This window comes from Zootoca vivipara, chromosome 9, assembly GCF_965207765.1.
Source record: "Zootoca vivipara chromosome 9, rZooViv2.hap1.1, whole genome shotgun sequence".
NCBI lineage: Eukaryota > Metazoa > Chordata > Lepidosauria > Squamata > Lacertidae > Zootoca > Zootoca vivipara.
In genome coordinates this window covers 614372-632657 of record NC_142592.1, presented here as the reverse complement: position 1 = coordinate 632657, position 18286 = coordinate 614372, and the positions used below count along the sequence as shown (strand labels likewise).

General features: G+C 44.6%; 1 protein-coding gene across 1 annotated transcript in view; it reads right to left on the bottom strand.

Moving 5' to 3' along the window:
• Positions 1–3121: 3121 nt before the first annotated feature.
• Positions 3122–18286, bottom strand: part of GRM3 (glutamate metabotropic receptor 3) — a 34498-nt gene continuing 19333 nt past the window's right edge. Inside the window, exons 3-5 of the mRNA XM_035127582.3 lie at positions 7992–9058; positions 6814–6988; positions 3122–4882 (exon numbers count right to left, since the gene is read on the bottom strand). Of these exons, the coding sequence (XP_034983473.3) occupies positions 4809–4882; positions 6814–6988; positions 7992–9058 (1316 nt within the window). The 3' untranslated portion in view covers positions 3122–4808. The remainder of the gene's footprint in view (positions 4883–6813; positions 6989–7991; positions 9059–18286) is intronic.

Here is an 18286-nt window from a genome sequence, read left to right as displayed (position 1 = left end):
TGGATCAGGGAGTGTTGGGAGGCAAGGGAGCTCCAGCTGGCTACTGGAGCCAGTTGTCAGCCAACATATACTGGGTAGGGGCAAATCCTAAGTAGAAGTTATTTGCCTCCCAAAGTTTCAGGATCCAGAAAAGCAAAATTCCTAATCTTAGACCAATCCAAAGTGCTGGTCAATAAAAGTACAAAATAGTTTGGGACTAGGATTGTTGACCAAGTCATTTTCTGCCTACTTACTCACATCTTTTGTTGATGCTCTGGGTCAGTATCCCAATGGCTATTGGACATCTTGGCCTGGGGGCCTATCCTGGCACTTTTCTCTGTTGATATTTAGATTTCCAATGAAGACTTGTTTGTTCCAACCTAGAGAAGATCTTAACTATATTTTACCATCTCAAGTTGAGTTGACTCTTCAATGGTGTTGTGGGTGCGTGTGCTGCTGGCGCTGGTTTAATTTTATTAATTTTAAATCTCACTTTATATTTTGTTGCGATCTTATAAAATGGTGGAAGCTACTCAGTGTGGCAGGATACACATATATTTTAATAAATAAGTAAATTTGTCTTCCTTTTCTCTCTTTCCCTAAAGAACAAGGTATGGTTTTTTTTAGTTTCCCCCAAAGTGAAGACCTTTGCTTTCTTAATAGCCTCCCTGGGCAAACATGTTGCCAGCAAGGTCTTCTCACTGCTAAGATACGAGGGGGTTGGGGGGAAATACCACCAGTTTTCTTCATGAACCATTTCACTGTTCATTTCCAAAGCACCTTCAGGTTTATTACTGCCACCACTCAACATTAGTCAAATGATTATTTTCTTCCATTAAACCTTGCAGATAACACACCCCTCTATGTCAACTGAGGCTTGCATCAGTTTCCTTTCAAATTTGGGACACCCAATTTCATCCTTCAAAGATTAACATGTTATTAACATGTGTAAAACAGCAGAGACAGCAACCCCAATCATGTTAACATGTTAATAGTGCTTCTCTATGTCTGATTGGGGTTGCTGTCTCTGCTGTTACGCATTTATTGAACCTGGGGGAGGATGCCCATAGATCCCTGGTAAAGAGCACATTTCCAACATTTTGAACTGGTCAAGAGTGAAAGGGCCAGGAGCAAGGACTCCTGATTATTGGCTGGTATTCAGAGCTGAGATACAGAGGAAGACCTCTCTAGTCCCACATGAACAGCACAGGAAGCATGGATGAAGCTCTGTTCTGATTATGCAGAACAGAATTTATTTCTATTTGTTTGTTTGTTTGTTTGTTTGTTTGTTTTATAAAAGTATTTCTGTACTGCTGTCTCATAAAATATCAGGGTAGTGTCCAACAATGTGGAGACAAGAGAACATAGAACCTAATAAAACAGGAGAAATTTGGAGTGAGAAGCTGGAGACTCCTAGCTGCCGTCTTCATGATGGACCTCCGGAGGGTCTCCCCTGAGCAGACAGACCAGCTTCAGCCTCTAGGTGCCACTTGGTGCACCAGCCATGCCCTGACAATCAGTGTTCGCCTGGAGGGAGCCCTGCATGTGGAAAGCTCTCTCTCCATGGAGACTTGAACCTTAATTGAAAAGTTTTGCATCCCATGGAGGGAGCCCCAGGTGATTCCATACTTCCAGGCTGATGTCACTTCCATGATGGCTGTGGTGCATGGTTAATGCGCATGTAGGCATCTAGGGGTCAGGGTTAGGCCACACCTGCATGGATGTTTATATGGAATGCCTGAAAAGGGCTTCTGTCAAAGCCTCTTTTTGTGTTCAAGCTACCGTGTTTCTCCTAAAATAAGACACGTCTTATATTTATTTTTCCTCCAAAAAAACACACCATGGCTTATTTTCGGGGGATGTCTTATTTTTTCGAGCGGGAGCTGGCAACAGCACGCTGCGCCGAGCCCCGACCCGTTGAGAGCCAGCAGCAGCGAGAGAAGCGGCGGCGGAGGAACCGGCAAGAGGCGGCTGCATGGGAGCCGCTTCGGGGAGCGCAGCGCGAAGAGCCTGGTGAGAGGCAGCTGCGGCTGCAGGTGAAGCCCGGGATCTGCGTGGGCGACTGGGGACGAGCGCCCTGAGCGCTGCGGCGGTAGTGAAGAGGCGCCTGATCAGCCCGCTTCTCAGCTGATCGGGCGCCTCTTCGCCACTGCCGCAGCGCTCAGGGCGTTCACCCCCAGTCGCCCACGCAGATCCCGGGCTTCACCTGCAGCCGCAGCTGCCTCTCACCAGGCTCTTTGCACTGCGCTGCGCTCCCCGAAGCGGCTCCCACCCCCGGCTTATTTTTGGGGGATGTCTTATATTTATTATACTAATGAAAAGCCTGACATGGCTTATTTTTGAGGACTGTCTTATTTTAGGAGAAACACTGTATGTACGTGTCTGTATTACACAGCCCCTTGCCTGCCTTTCCTGTGGAACGGTGTCTTAGAAGGATGTCATCAGGGACCAGAGATGAAACACTTGGTGGCTTAGCCTTGGGGCTGCCCATTGTCTAGGGCAGAAAGGCTGGCGAAATTTTCAGCATGAAATGGCACGTTTTGGAAGCATGGTTATAACATAACATTTCATGACTCTAGAGTGGTTCATGGAAGCTCACTTAAAAGTTTCTCCAAAAATCTGAGTCTGAGACTTTTCCAAACTTTCTTGAATTTTGATTGTGCAACTGGAATCTCTCTTGTATCATTTTTGGGGCCATATTGGTTATTAAATTGCTGCTGCTGTTTTCATTTCTTTTTCTTTTTTTTGGAGTGGGGGGAGGTTGTTAAAACTCTTTATTTTAACTAATAAATCTCTACATTTATTCAGCTAATTTAACTGAGTAATTCTTCATATCACACCCACCAGTCAAATCTGTATGTAGAGGACCAATTTCCATCCCCCGTTACATTTGTGTGTACAGAGCTCCCAGCCTTGGAGAGAGAGACTGAGAGTCACCTGTAAATTGCAAGCTCATCAGGGCAAGGACCTGTCTCTTAATATCTTACTCTGTAAAACGTCTTTGTTCATTGATGCCTCTCTCTTTCTCTGTCTCTCTAATAATAATAATAATAATAATAATAATATATTTCTGCATTGGAGGTATACGCTGCCCCAACACAAGAGCTTCTTGCAGATAAGATGACATTGTTTGTTTGTTTTTAAAAATTTATACCCCACCCTTCATTGTTAAACAATCTCAGGGTGGGCCACAACATACAGCATACATGAAGTTAAAATCAGATACAAAATTACAGAGCAAATTAATCACTGTATAAAACTCAGCATACACCAAACCTGTTTACTCAAAAGGTCTGATGGAAATTGAAATGTTTTCACTTGCCACCCAAAACTGCACAGTGTTAACCTCCAGGATAAGAATGTTTCACATCTGGGATGCCATCACCAAGAAGGCCCTATTATGAGTTCTAAAAGCCTGAGCCTTGCTTGGTGATTGCACAATGAGAAGGGCTTCCCTGGTGGATCTCAAATAACAGACAGGATGTTACAATGTTTAATTATGGGTGAAATCCAACTAAGTAATACATGCAGTTAAGCCACTGAAATCAGTGGATCTACTTGAGTGTGATTAATCTTGGGCAGAACCCCAATATTTTACTCCTTTAATTTGCCAAGGAAGCCTCAATATGGTACCAGCAAATAGAGTGAAACACCAATAAAATAGGAAATTGCTCAACATGTTTCAATGGAAACCTTCAGTTGCACAAAATTTCAATTTGTCACGTTAACTAGCAAGGTAGTGTTGCCTTACCATAATAACAGGACTAGCCCATCACTGTGGACTGCCTCATTTATGTGCTCAGATTTAAAGCAGTTGCCAGCTACCTCTGGGGGTACTTCCTCTAAGCTTTGTGAATTATAGGCCCCCATTTTTGGGTGTGTATTCAGTGTCATGGTGCAAGCATCTGGACCATTACCTGCACTGGCAAGGAACTCTGGCTGCACTAGGCTGACAGTTGCCGCCCTATGAAGTCTGCCCCACAGTGTTTCCCACGGTGATCATAACCTGCAGATATGATGGCTCAAGATACTTTGGTGCCAAAAGATTGAAAGAGCCAAATGAAGGGGTCCTTTAATCTCAGCACCTGTCCTAGTGGTTACAAATAAATGATTGACATTTGCAACCCTCAAAACTGTCACCTGAAATGGGATACCTAACCCTTACAATAAAGGCCAGCCTTGATAATATGTAGACCAGACCCGAAGAACCCACAAAGAGCTTTGTAACCTGGTAAGGATTGCCCAGGTTAGTAAAAGGGTTATCCTCTGAATGTAGAACAATTTATAAATTCTGAAATAAAATAATAAATAAAACCTGTATAAAATAACTGCTCTGTTAAGGCAGATTTATCATTACACCTGCTGGGGAAGAAATTTAGTAACCTCTTAGCGGGGAAAAGGGCAATTATGCTGAAAAGCTTTTCAGGTTTTTATTATTGACAACTTTACATTAATTAATAGAGCTGTGAAAACCATTTGTTGCACAGAATGTAACCATAATATACAACATAGAAATGCGGTCTAAGTAGATTACAACAAGGAATTTAAAAAAAGTCTCATTAGAAAGAAAGCCACTTAAGATGGCAACTGACCTTCCCCTCACATGGTGGCACAGCAACATCCCTTAGAACAGTTAATCACAGAAGGCTCTAAATTTGTTCTAAAAAGAACATCACTATATACTGTACAATCCTCAAAAATAATTTATTACACTGTTTCTAGAAAAAAAGCTAGTCTTTTATTTTTGAAAAAAGTTCCTTTTTCCAGAGTCCACAAGAAATGTGCAATTCTTCTCAGTCATCTAGGAATGCCAGGGCCAGCTGTTATGATCACAGAGATGAGGTGGTGGAATCCACAACTTCTCTTCCATTGCAGACGGTTGGTACATACACATTAGCAGAGGCTGAAAGAGAAACATTGCCAGGAGCTACAGAGAGTTTTTAATACAAGTGCTATTTCCTTGGTCTTGAAATGATGAAGAGTAGAACTTAATGCCTTAACACCAGACAGATGATGATACAGAAACAGCCATTACGACTGCATAATACTGGTAGTAGGATATCCTAATTAAAATGTGGGTTTGGGGGGGGGTTATTGTTTTTATTTTGATTATATATTTTGTGGTTTTATATTCTTATTTTGTTCTGTGAACAGCCCCGAGACCTTCGGGTATAGGGCGGTATATAAATTCAATAAATAAAATAACAAATAATAAATGTAGGCCAGTTTAAAAAATACCATAAATCTGAAGTATGGAATCCTGAGAATTGCAGTGGCTAGAGATTTCTAGCAAATAAGTCCCAGCACTTTCAGAATCCTCTGGCTTATGTAATGCCTTTTACCAGTAATCCAGTAATCCGTTGCTTTCAATTTATTAGAGCCCAGTCAAAGGAATATTTGCCCCCATCTTGGGCTGGGTGAGTTCAGGTGCTCACCTCCAGTCTCTTGCCTCAGAAGACATCAGGGAGAGTTGTCCTTTGGCAACTGCAAGCAAGGCAGGATTTGTCCCCCTCATGGACTGAGCGCCATTCAGCTGCTCAGATCCGCTCCCTCCTTGCTTCTAGATGGCAGCTGAAGGATGAAGGCCAAGGACGAGGGAGGGAAATATTGCCCCAGTGAGCTGCTAGGCACCTTAGAGGCAACATGTTATTGAACTAGACTTGAGCGTGCTTTTCTTGTGAGACTCTTATGCAAGCCACTTTTAAAGCCTCTTGGGGATAAAAAGTGAGAAATAAGTATTGCAAGTAAGTAAATCAATTGTTCAATCAAACTGCCACTGGTTCAGTTGACTGATCTACCAATTAAACCTCATACACCTAGCTTTTATAGATATAAACTGAAGGTGACGCTTGTCCAAAGGAACTCAATGAATTCTTGCATTGTGTATCCAGGACTTTTATCAGCTGGATCATGCAGGCTTTGAGCACGTGTTTTGTGTGTGTGTGTAAGGGTTGAAAGAAAATATAAAGGGAATACCCTTATTTTCTCACACATCCATATACCAGTTGTTTCTCCGGTGCTGTTTGTTAACAACTGCAAGGGAGAAAGAAATTCAGCAGGTGAAGTGCTTCGTCCACCCTGCATGCCGATGCCTGAGCCACTCCCCTTGGATTCCTGCCTCTTCTGTGGCTCTTAGCAAACTGGTTGCTAAGCTCTTTGCTTTATAAGTGTCTTTAAAAAACAATCCAGCTGTGTCTGTTCCATTTCTGGAACTTGGGGTTTTAAAAAGTAAAAATAAAACCAATGCTGGTTTTTTATTGCTTGCTTTCAACCAGAGGCAGATTTAGAGCAATGCAACAGGTTCCTCTGGCCTGGTTGCTGGGCATAGGGGGCACTGCAGGGCATCACAACTCTGATGTGGTGAATTGAGCAGAACGGAAGGGGAAAGACGGGCAGGGCAGTTTTTGCCTTGCACAGGGGCTGCTGAAATTTGAAAGACCCAACAACCCCCCCCCCCCGTTTCAATACTGGGTGTTTCAATTGCTACTTCCCACCTGCCTTGGCGTTGTTTATTTCAAAATTCAATTACTGTAAACCATGACAGGGAAATCGTAGGCCCCTGGGACCAAATGTGTTCCTCCAGGCATGTCCAGCCCTGGCTGGAAAATGTCCTCAAATAAAGTGTCTTACTTTGTTTTTTGGGGTGGTGGTGTTATATGCCCTTACACATAGCAACTAGCCTCCTGCACAAAGGTAAAATTCACATGTGTTTCTCTGCCCACTTTTGTCTCTGCCTGCTCCCCCCCCCAAGTGATGGAGAAATTAGGAAAGCAAGAATGAGTGGCAGATGGGAGGGGGGGGGCTCTGAAGGCAGCAGCCATGACCTTTAATTACCTTGGGAATAAGTGGTTCCTGTTCCGCTGACGCTGAACCTGTTGAGATGCAGCCTGTGCGTGACCACATTCTTCTGTGGCTGGAAGAGGACAATATGCACTTTGGGGGCAAACAGACACCCCAAGACAACAAAGCCACTGAGACTTACAGAGATGCACATAGTTGTGGTCTGAACCTGCATGGAGAAAAACCAGAAGGGTCAGCAGGGATGAATTCTGAACTCCCAATACAAACACAATACGATCAGACCAGAGGCCCCTCGAGTCCAGCATTCTGTTTACCCTGCGGCCAATCAGATGCCTATGGAAAACTCACAAGCAGGGTAGGAACACAACAGCACTCATGCTGCCTTATTCTCCAGACATACAGGAAGAGAAACTCAATCCCTTTTGGAACATAGGAACAGAAGACCAGTGGATCAGATCAAGAGTTCATGTAGTCCAATATGAACAATCTAGTTGAATGCCTTCACACCCTGCTTGGAATTTTCCTGCAAGCAACAGACTTTTCCTATTGTTTGTCCTTGAGCCATTAATGTTCAGACCCAAGCTGCCTTGGAATAGTATTGACCAAATTTTCAACCAAGTGCTTATACTTCCAACTACCATCTCATATATGCTTTCCCTCCTGCACTACAAAGATGACATCCAACTCTGTCGGTAGAGCATGAGACACTTAATCTTAGGGTCATGGGTTGGAGCCCCACATTGGGCAAAACGATTCCTGCATTTACTTGTGTATATGTAATGGCCTTACTCTCATGCTAAGTGCCAAACTTTGTGTGATGTTAAGTGTGTTTAAGTTGTGCAACTGTCAAGTGCAAGGGAACCCAATCAGGTTCAGAACTGCAGAGTTTAATTTTCTTCCTACACCAACATAGTCCCAACAAAATTGTCCCCCAAAGCTGCCGTTTGTCTTGTGAAGGAAATCGGGGTGGTGGAGTGATTTTTCATTTGGATCACAGTTGAGGGAGGAGAAAGGTTAACCCCCACTATCCTTGAACCCAAAGCACCAATCCTGTGTATTCTGGCCTAAGAAGCAGTGGCTGAGAGACTCCTGTTCCACAATACAGTGCTCCCTATCTACTACACATAAAACCAGCAGACTTTCATTGGTTTATCTGAGCAGAATATTTAATATTGCACTGGATCTGGTGAAAATGGTGGTGGAAAACTTACCCTGTAGTCACTTGATGTCACATAAAAGATCGGCAGAAAAGCCAGCCAAATAATGCATGTTGTATACATTGTAAAGCCAATAAATTTGGCTTCATTGAAGTTTTCTGGGCACTTCCTTGTTTTGAAGGCATACACAGTGCATAAGATTACAAGGATCACATCATACATTAAGGAGATCAACATACTAGAATCCTTGACATTGCACTTCAGTATGACAGTCTGCCTTTTCTCAGGGATGGTGTATCGACGAGTGCCCGGGGCCTCCAAAATCAGCCACACAGACACCACCGCAATCTGCACCATGATAAGGCTCAGGCAAATGAGGACCTGAGAACGCGGGCTGATGAATTTAGGCCTCTGAGCCCCGTTCTTCACCCCATTGAATATTCTGGCAATGCAGTTCGTTTTTGTCAGGAGGGCAGCATAGCACGTGGCAAACGATGTGCCCAGACCCAGACGGCGCAAGGTGCAAATGGCTGGCGAGGGCTTGGCAATGAAGAAGAAGGTCATGCTGTAGGAGAGGAAGACTCCAAAGAGGAGGATGTAGCAAAGCTCACGGCTTGAAGCTTTGACCAAAGGAGTGTTGTTGTGCTTTATGAAGACCCCCACGACTAGGAAAGTACAAACAAAGCCCAGGCATGCGATAGTCACAGGCCCTATGGCCCAGGCATCTTCCCACTTGATGTAATCTTCCGGTAAGTCATAACAGCTGGTGAGATCCACAGAGGGCCATTGCCCAAGTCCACAGTCTGAGCAGGTGAATTCATCAGCAAGGTACTCGAAAGGTTCACAGGGAATACAGATCCAACAGCAGACATCTCCTGGCTGCATGTTCTTCATCTCATTCGGTTGGCAGGGGTCACTGCACTGGGCAGTTGGAACAACATCTGTGGACCAATGGATGGAGTCTACATCGAGGCTCAAAGTTTCTGCCCACTGGCCGATCTTTAAGTAGGCATATTTACCACCAATGTGCTGGAAATTGAAGACATTGTATCGGCCTATCCCATCACCGTAAATATCAAATTTAACAGTGTTGTCTGCAGATTTGGAAGAACTGAATGGAGCTGCCAGAAATAAGAGAGAGAAAACAATGTTTCTAGTCTATGCATTTGCCCTTCTTTTCAGTGTGCATAAACAATCAATTTCATTTTTTGTCAACAGAGCTTCAACAAACCTAAAACCAGCAGAAAAATAATCTTTCATAATCTTCTTCTAATCATTTGTACAGAGTTATGGTAGTGTTCGTTTTTTTACTTATAATTTGGTTCTACTTTTATTACCATTCCATGTCAGAATATGAAGAATTAGCTATGGTTAACAGCATATAGCAGGCATCCCCAAACTGCGGCCCTCCAGATGTTTTGGCCTACAACTCCCATGATCCCTAGCTAACAGGATCAGTGGTTGGGGAAGATTGAAATTGTAGTCCAAAACATCTGGAGGGCCGAAGTTTGGGGATGCCTGGCATATAGCATGAGCTTAGCTGTCTTGATGAAACAGACTCAGGTATTCCAACAAAAAGTCATCAAAGTGTTGTGCCTCAAAGTAGGACGGCTCTCCGAATAAACGTTTCAGGCTTCCTCCAGACATCCTGGATGTTACAGGTCTGATTACTATTTGCATCTGTGACGCAGCGCTATATACTTACAACAGCATCACGGCTGCAAGGAGCCCTGGGACGTGTAGTCCCAGGTGCCTGACATTCCAATTAAGAGTTCTCACCTACAGCAAACTGGATACTCCCAAGGTCTTTCAGGGACAGAATGCTTCGTCTGGCGTACCAAAGAGGCCTCTCCATGGCTGCCATAATTGCTGCTCTAACCACTAAGTTTGGGGTGATGGGAGCAGCAGCGGAAGATCCCATGGGTGTGGCAGCTGGGGCAGCAGGAAGGGATGGGAGAGGTGTTCACGCCTCCTGATCCCAATTATGTCTACTTTTACAGCAGAATGGAGAATTGTTACTCATTTCTGGAGCATGATTCAGAAACAGTTCCCTCAGCTATGCTGTTGCTTCCCGAGAAACTGCATTTTCTGCACATTCAACTCATAATTTTGAGTTGGGGAAGGTATGCTGTTTTCTCTCTCTTATACCCTCACACTCAACACATCCAAGGTTTTGCAATAATGAATTTTGCATGGATAATGAAGAACACAGGTGTCATGGATTTCCAATGGCAATCTTTCCACTTTGGCCACTAAGCTGCAGCCAAAATTGTCTTGAGGAATTGGTCACATTTTCAGATAACATTTTTAGACATGTCATTAACATCTGTGAGGGATACACCTACAAAAATATATTGTCCCTTAGCCTTTCTCTACAACAAGGCTACAAGACTGAGCCCTGCTATCTGGACTCAGCAACTCTAGACAAACAGATCATCCTTGCCGAGTTTTTAGGACTTTCAGATACTTCCTTACACATTATCCATCAAGTGTTACTTGTACAACCAATGTTTCTCTTACCCTTATCTTCTTGAAGACTTTGGGTTTTTGTGTGAAAGGCAGTTCGAAAGCACGTCAAAATGCAAGTAGATAAATAGGAACCGCTACAGCGGGAAGGTAAACGGCGTTTCCATGTGCTGCTCTGGTTTGCCAGAAGCAGCTTTGTCATGCCGGCCACATGACCTGGAAGCTATCCGCCGGCTCCCTCGGCCAATAATCCGAGATGAGCGCGCAACCCCAGAGTCGGTCACGACTGGACCTAATGGTCAGGGGTCCTTTTTAAAACTTTGATAGTAGAAGACTCAGGCAGAAGAAATAAAGAAATATTTATTATGCAGAGTAAAGTTGGTAAAACAAATGATTTGTCGGGAGATGAAGTTCTTGCAGGGAACAGTTAACTGAATACTCTCCCAAGATATACTATACTCAGTCTTTGTATCTAAGCTCAGAGACTCCTTTCTCTAGCTGTGGGTATTCTCCTCCTCAGAGTGGATGTTCCACACACAGACCAGAACCAACACTCCCTCCTGCTCTTTCCCTTAGACTATTGGCTTCTCTCTGCTTTTATTCTCCCTGGCTCCACCCACTTCTGACTAAGCTGTCTTGGCAGCCAATCAGAGAGAGGCACCAGCCCTCTGGTGGAATTCTGTGGCACTGCATCCCCAGGCTCTGGTCTGGCTCATCTGTCCATCACTACAGTCTGTGTTAAAGATATATGCTTAATGTGCATAAAATGCTGTGTGTGAATGTATTGTATTTGAAATGCTAGAAAGAGAAGTTTACATTAGGAGTTTAACTACAGTAAACATGCTAAGGAACGGCTGGGCATTGAATGTTTCCTTTTGAGGGTTTAGGACAGCAGGAAATGTTGGAGGGGATGTTCTGTTATGATGAACAAGTTTATTATCTCTCTCTCTGGGACCAGAGAGAGAAAAGTTTACTGAACTGCATAAAGGACTAAAAAAAGAAGACCAAATAGCATTGCTTGCTTGTTTAAGCACAAATTGTTACTGTGTATCTTTATCATGTTTATATGTAGCTATTTTGAAATAAAGCTTTGAAAGTCAGTCTTGTGGTGGAGAGCAAATTTATTTCTACTCTGCACAAGGGTCAGGGGTACCATTTGCAGCAACAGTCTGAACGGAAGAAAAGTTAATCTTAATTTTGTATCTCATTTCCACGGACTGCCATTCCAATTTGCATACACTTTTTTATTTTTGGGTGGGGTGGGGAGGAATTATGGCAATTTAATTAAAATGGGGGGAAAGGAATCAAAACTCAACATAGATTTTTTAAAAAAAGAAACATAATTATGTTTTACTTATCATTCCCAAACTGAAGGAACCTACTCTGAGATTTTAAACACTGATGCCTTGGGGTTGATAAGTCATTTAATCTGAAGTTATTCACTGTGGGAAATAACTTGCACAAAAAGAAGGAAGCATTGCAAGATAATTTATGCTAGCAATCAAATTCTAATTACAAAGGAAATTAAAAGCCCATTCCCCTCCCCCCCAACAGCCTCACGCCACCTCTGGGCCTTTTGGAAAACCACTGTGTGATCCTTAAAAAGTTCCCCTGGTGCCCATTCCTGAGAAGTGGATGAAACGTGGGCCTGCAAATGTGTTTAGAGAACCATACTTCATTGTAGGACCTAGTTCTGCTGTGAAGATTGATTTATAGCCTTGTTAAAGCAGCTAGCAATGCTCAGCCCACAGAACCTGATGATCTGACAAAACTTGTTGTTTCACTCTGCCTGCACTGTGTCCTCCACCTTCACTGAGCACTTCTGACTGTGCTCAAAGGAAGGAAAATCCATAGTCTGGTTCAAGAATGAGGCTGGTTCAGACTTTTGTCTTCACAGCAACATCCTTTGTGTGCTGGGGAAAAGACTCATAACTTGGGAGCAGGTGTGGCTGACCCCACTCAAAGGATGGAATCAGGTGTGATCCATACTCTCTCATCCTTGCCAAAAATGGAAAAGATAGCTGTTAATGAAATGAGTCACACAAATTGGTATGTGCACATTCCAGGTTCCTTACCTTCCAAGTCCCGGACTGCAGAATCCGGGACCGGCAGCCGTGTGACACTGGAAGTTGCGTCGACGTAACTTCCGGTGTCGCTTTGCCCTTCTGTGGGCACCAAAAATGGCCACCGCCGACACCGGAAGTCGCGTCTATGCACTTCCGGTCATGCGTAGATGCGACTTTTGAAGCCGCCGGCGGCCATTTTTTGTGCCCATAGAAGGGCAAATCAGAAAAAAAGGCCGCCGGCAGGAGAAAATAACGGAGAAAAACGGGAGACGAAGTGGTACGGGGGACCACCAGGAAAAGGTAAGTAAAAACGGGAGGTTTCCCGGGGAAAACAGGGTACTTGGCAGCTATGCCAGGTTCACATATGGTGTCTTTGGTGTGGGGCTGTGTCCACTTCTCAGGCCCACTCCCCTCAACTCAAAAGACATGCCTGCCAACTAAAATGCCTAAATTGTCCCATGCATGCACGTGGCTTGACTGCAGCACCAAATAAGGCCAGGCGTAGCCATTGCAGACTATTTGACATTACTCTAAACCCATAACCCCCATCACTCATCAGGTGAAACTAGGGACATTTTTCACACACACACACAACTGACCCTCCTCGACTGCCCAATTTGCACAGAGCATTGCCACCAACACCCTACCTATGGGGTACAGCACACTCTCCACTGTCCTCAGAAAGCCCCTTAATCCCGATTGTATTTTATTCTTTGTTAGATTTACAAAAAGAAAAACACCCACCAATAAATAAATATTTCTGCCCAGCCAAGCAAATGGCATGATCAGAGGCCAAGGCTACATTCTAGCTAGGTAAAAGCACCCAAAGAGGGTGCCAAGCAAGGCAGGTGAAGTGGAGAGGGCCACACTGGGCACCCGGTCCCAGAATTCTTCACATCTGGCTTAGATGGCAGAGATGGCTTTTAAATTTCATAAAGGATGGATCTATCAACAGCTGTCTGCAGCGACTATAATGTTCAGAGATGGTATAACAATTGTTGGGGAGAAACACAAAAAAGTCTGGCAGGCCATGACTGGAAATAGGATACAGGACTAAATGGGTGTTTGGTCTGTTTTAGAAGGGCTTCTCTTATAGGAAACAATAAATAATAATAATAATAATAATAATAATAATAATAATAATAATAATAATTGATATACTGCCCATCAGACTGGGTTTTCCCCAGTCACTCTGGACGGCTTTCAGCAAATTAAGGAAGGTAATCCCATGCAGGTAAAGAAATCCCCAGGTGCAGCTTGTACTTCTCCTTCTCTTCCTCCTCCTACTTGTAGGAATGAAAACAGGTGTGCTCAAAATGCTGCCCTTGCTAGACAGCGAGGAAGCCTGCAGATGGCACCAGAGAATAGTGCTACCCTGCAACTAAAAGGAAACGAAAGGAAAGGAAATTGCACTACAGTGGTAACTCGGGTTACAGACGCTTTGGGTTACAGATGCTTCAGGTTACAGACTCCGCTAACCCAGAAATAGTACCTCGGGTTAAGAAATTTGCTTCAGGATGAGAACAGAAATTGCGCGGTGGTGGAGGGGCAGCAGCTAAAGTGGTGCTTCAGGTTAAGAACAGTTTCAGGTTTAGAACGGACCTTCAGAATGAATTAAGTTCTTAACCCGAGGTATCACTGTATTGGGAACTGGAACCGGATTTGGTGAAATGGGCACTTTTTATTGTAAACTGTCTTGGGACGATTTGGGAGAGTTAGTCTGCTCTGAGCAGTTTGCTTCTTTATCTTTGGTAGCCAAAATTGCATGCGTCTCCCACATCCCATCCTACATTCCCCAAAAATTGCACCAAAAATAAAAAACCAAAAAACAACCACCCACACCAAAATCATACACTACACACCAAAATAAATGACAACCCCAACTAGAGAAATAAAAAAATCGCAAACATCACAATAAAAACAAAAACAAAACCACATCCTACATTCAAAACACCTACTCCAAATTTAAAAAAATCCAAACAACACACAACAATGCCCAAATCATACAATACCCACCAAAATAAATGACAACCCCAAAAATAAAATTAAACAATAATAACTTCTGCTTCTCATGTTCTTATTTCAAAAAAATGTAATCTAAATACAGTACAAAAATGTTCACGATGCATACGCAGGGGCCGATGTATGGAGATACAGGGGGGAGGGGATAACACTCCCCGGGGACAACAGAGGGCTCAGACAAAAGTGCATGCTGGGAAATAGAACCCAGAAGCTGACAGTTACTTCTACAAGGGTGGGGGCCAAGGTATGGAGAAACAGGGGGAGGGGCCAACACTCCCCAGTGACAATAGAGGGCTCAGGCGGGGTGGGTGGGGGGAGGAGGGGGCTCGATAGCTCATGGGTCGGGACAGGGTGGGGACAGTCACAAGGATGAACCAGGAGTGTGGGGAGGAGGGTCAGGATAAGTCATGTGTCCAGACAGAGTGGGGGGAATCACAGGAAAGAACCACAGCAATGTGTGGCCGGGCCAGCTAGTTAATTATAGAAAGATGTGGGGAGATGTACCTTATTCTTCAAAACAGTCCTTTCTGATCTGTCATTGCATTTAATATAGATACACAGCCCGAGTTGTAGAGGCCAGGGACGTAAGATATATCGGCTTGTCTGCCTAGTGAGCCTGTGAACTTCACGAGTGAGGGGAGACCAGCTCTGAACTTCCCATTTCACAACAGCACCTCTTAGCCACTTGATAGGGCCATCTGTCTAGATGCTGCTATTCTCAAGTTCCTCCCTATGTAAATAGGGTGTGCTAGTGCAGGGAGGGGCAGAAAGTGGATCAGGAAATTTGCAATAGAACAACAAGATTCTAACTCCCAGAAGGCTAGTAACAGAAACAACTGAAAAGCCTCACTTCCCAATTAGGTTGCTAGAAAAGAATGCCTAGATTTCTATGTGAAAGGAGTTGTGAGTGAGCTTGGTTCTGATGCTGATCACAATTCTTAATTCCTTAATTCTTGGCGACTGTTTGCTCAGCTAAGGAACTATTTTCTACATTGTTTCATCTGGTTGACTTGGAGTCAATATCAATATCAATATCAATAATGCCAATAATCAATACAAGGAAAAGTTGCAGGTTTGGGGACTTTTATAGTTTAGAGAAAATGTGAACAAGAGGTGACGTGAGAGAAGGTTATAACATGAGGCCTGACATGGAGAAAGTGGATGGAGAACAATTTTTCTTCCTCTCCCATAAAACTAGGACTTGTGGACATCCAATGAAGGTGATTGTTGGTTGGAAGGTTCAGGACAGATAAAAGGAAGCCCTTCTTCACCCAGAGCAGCGTTCAACGATGGAACGAGCTTCTACAAGAGGCACTGATGGCCACCAATTTGGATGGCATTAAAAACAGATTATAGAAATCCATGGAAGAAGAAGAAGAAGAAGAAGAAGAAGAAGAAGAAGAAGAAGAAGAAGAAGAAGAAGAAGAAGAAGAAGAAGAAGGGGGTAGTAGTTTGGATTTTATATCCTGCTTTATCACTACCCGAAGGAGTCTCAAAGCGGCTAACAATCTCCTTTCCCCTCCTCCCCCACAACAAACACTCTGTGAGGTGAGTGGGGCTGAGAGACTTCAGAGAAGTGTGACTAGCCCAAGGTCACCCAGCAGCTGCATGTGGAGGAGCGGAGACGCGAACCCAGTTCACCAGATTACGAGTCTACCACTCTTAACCATTACACCACACAGGAGAATAGGGCTATCAGTAGCCACCAGTTGTGATTTTTTAGTACTCCCTCCAGAGCCCCTAAGGGGGATGCTGAACTCTTGAATTGCAAGTAAACCTCTGAGACCTGGCAATCTTAGGATGCTTGGGGTGCACACAGCATGCAACCGACACAGTCTGTCTGGAGCATGTAAGTTGCACACTCTCCTTCCCATTTGCAAATCCTTCTGCCCTTGAAGAGAGAGGTCAGGGAGCACTGCGACACATTATTTCCCTTCCCAATATTTTGCTCCACTGAATCAGTTCAGGAACAGAAGAGGGCCGTGGATGTATTATTTCTTTGCTTAAAGGCAGGAGAACCGACCCATGGAGAGACTGAAGGTGGAAAAAAGCCTGCAAAGGTCTTCTGAAAAGGTCATTAGTAACACCAGCCTAAAATTCATTAAAATTCTCTGCCTCATCTCTTTTTCTCTTAGCCATATGCATTTGTCAACATATAGCTGAGAGCACGGTTGGGTTCAACCCCTAGGCCAAGTGCCCTGGAGATAAAATGCTGTGTGAGATACTCTTTTCATCTGTAGCATCTCATCATCTTTCCACTCAATACGAAAGAAAAAGTGAAGCAAAAAAGATGACATAAGGATGCTTGTAATTGCAATAATAAAGCGGGCAGCAGGGAAGGCACACAAAGACTGTTCTTGCTTTTAGATCAATGAATTGAAAGCTGGAATAATTGTTCAGCTATCAAAGACACCCGTGAAAAATAGAACTGCAGGAAGGAAAGAAGGAAGGAAGGAAGGAGCGGCAGAGCAAGCCGATCGGGTGCCTGGGGCCAGCCTCCTGTGGGGCAGGGCAAGCTGGGGCAGGACGCTCCACAGGGCCTTTGGAGTCTGCCTCCCTCCTCCCACTCAGCTGCCCTATGCTGAGGGGGAGGCAACGGGAGGATGGTTTAGGGCAGCGCGGAGCCTGTGGGCGCTCAAGCCACCGCATCACTCCCAGGAGAGATGTGTGACTCGGGCACACTGCAGGCCCTGCAGTAAGTGCCACCCACCATTTTGTCACCCCCTCAGTGGGGACACCCAGGGCAGCCGCACCCACAGCACCCCCCTTGGTACGCTCCAGGAAGGAAGGAAGGAAGGAAGGAAGGAAGGAAGGAAGGAAGGAAGGAAGGAAGGACCAAAAGCAAAAGCAAAGATGCTCCAGGTGTGTAGGGGGATTTAGGATGGAGAAATGGCAGGAGCAAGTGTTTCATCCTTTCAGCACCCTCATCTTTCCTGCTCTGTGGAAGTCCCTTGTTTGGCTCCGGACCCATCCATCCACTGGGTTCCAGAAATTCCCATTCTGAGAGGTAGTAATTTGTATTTTGATCAGCTCTCCTCAAGCGAATTTGTAGAAAACATGAATATTCAAAGCAGAGGAAGTGAAGATCAAGAGGTGGCATGCTGTTCCAAGAACTTCAAAGTTCACTCATTGAAATATGCTGCTTCTAAGCGCCTCTTTCAGTCTTTGCTTCTTTTCAGTAATGCATGCTTTTTAGGAATGGAAGCTGGCTGAGCACAGGACAAGTTCATTATGTTCCTCTCTGATTTCTCACAGAACCATAATGAATCAAAAGCTTTAGTCACTCAAGAATCTGAAATGACCGCTCCACACATCAAACGGGGGGGGGGGCGACCTTTGCATGGTCGTGCGCAGCCCCCTGATCCCTGGTAGTTTGGGGCTGGCACCGCCTTCCCAGGTAGGATGCCAGGGGGTCTCCGCCTACCCCAGCCTAGCATCCAATCCTGCCTGGGGAGGTGTTGCCAGGGGATGGCCAGGTAAGGGGAGGGACTTTCCAGCTCACACAATAGAATTTGAATCTTACCTCCAAGCACCAGTTGCTTCCAGAGCTTCTCCCACCCTCCACACCCTCATTCAAGTTTCTTTTGCAGGTTAACCTTTTTTCCACAGGTACACAGGCGCTGCTATGTCAAGGTCGCTGTTGAAGGGCCGGAAATGAATTTTCCTGCATTGGCAGGTTTAGCCTTTCCCGTAGTAATACGTCACAACTTTGGCGGTTTCAGGCCTTGGGCAGAATTCTTTGGCGACTTTCCTAGAGGGAGGGGCATGAGGCAGAGACCTCACCCCCTTGTGGTA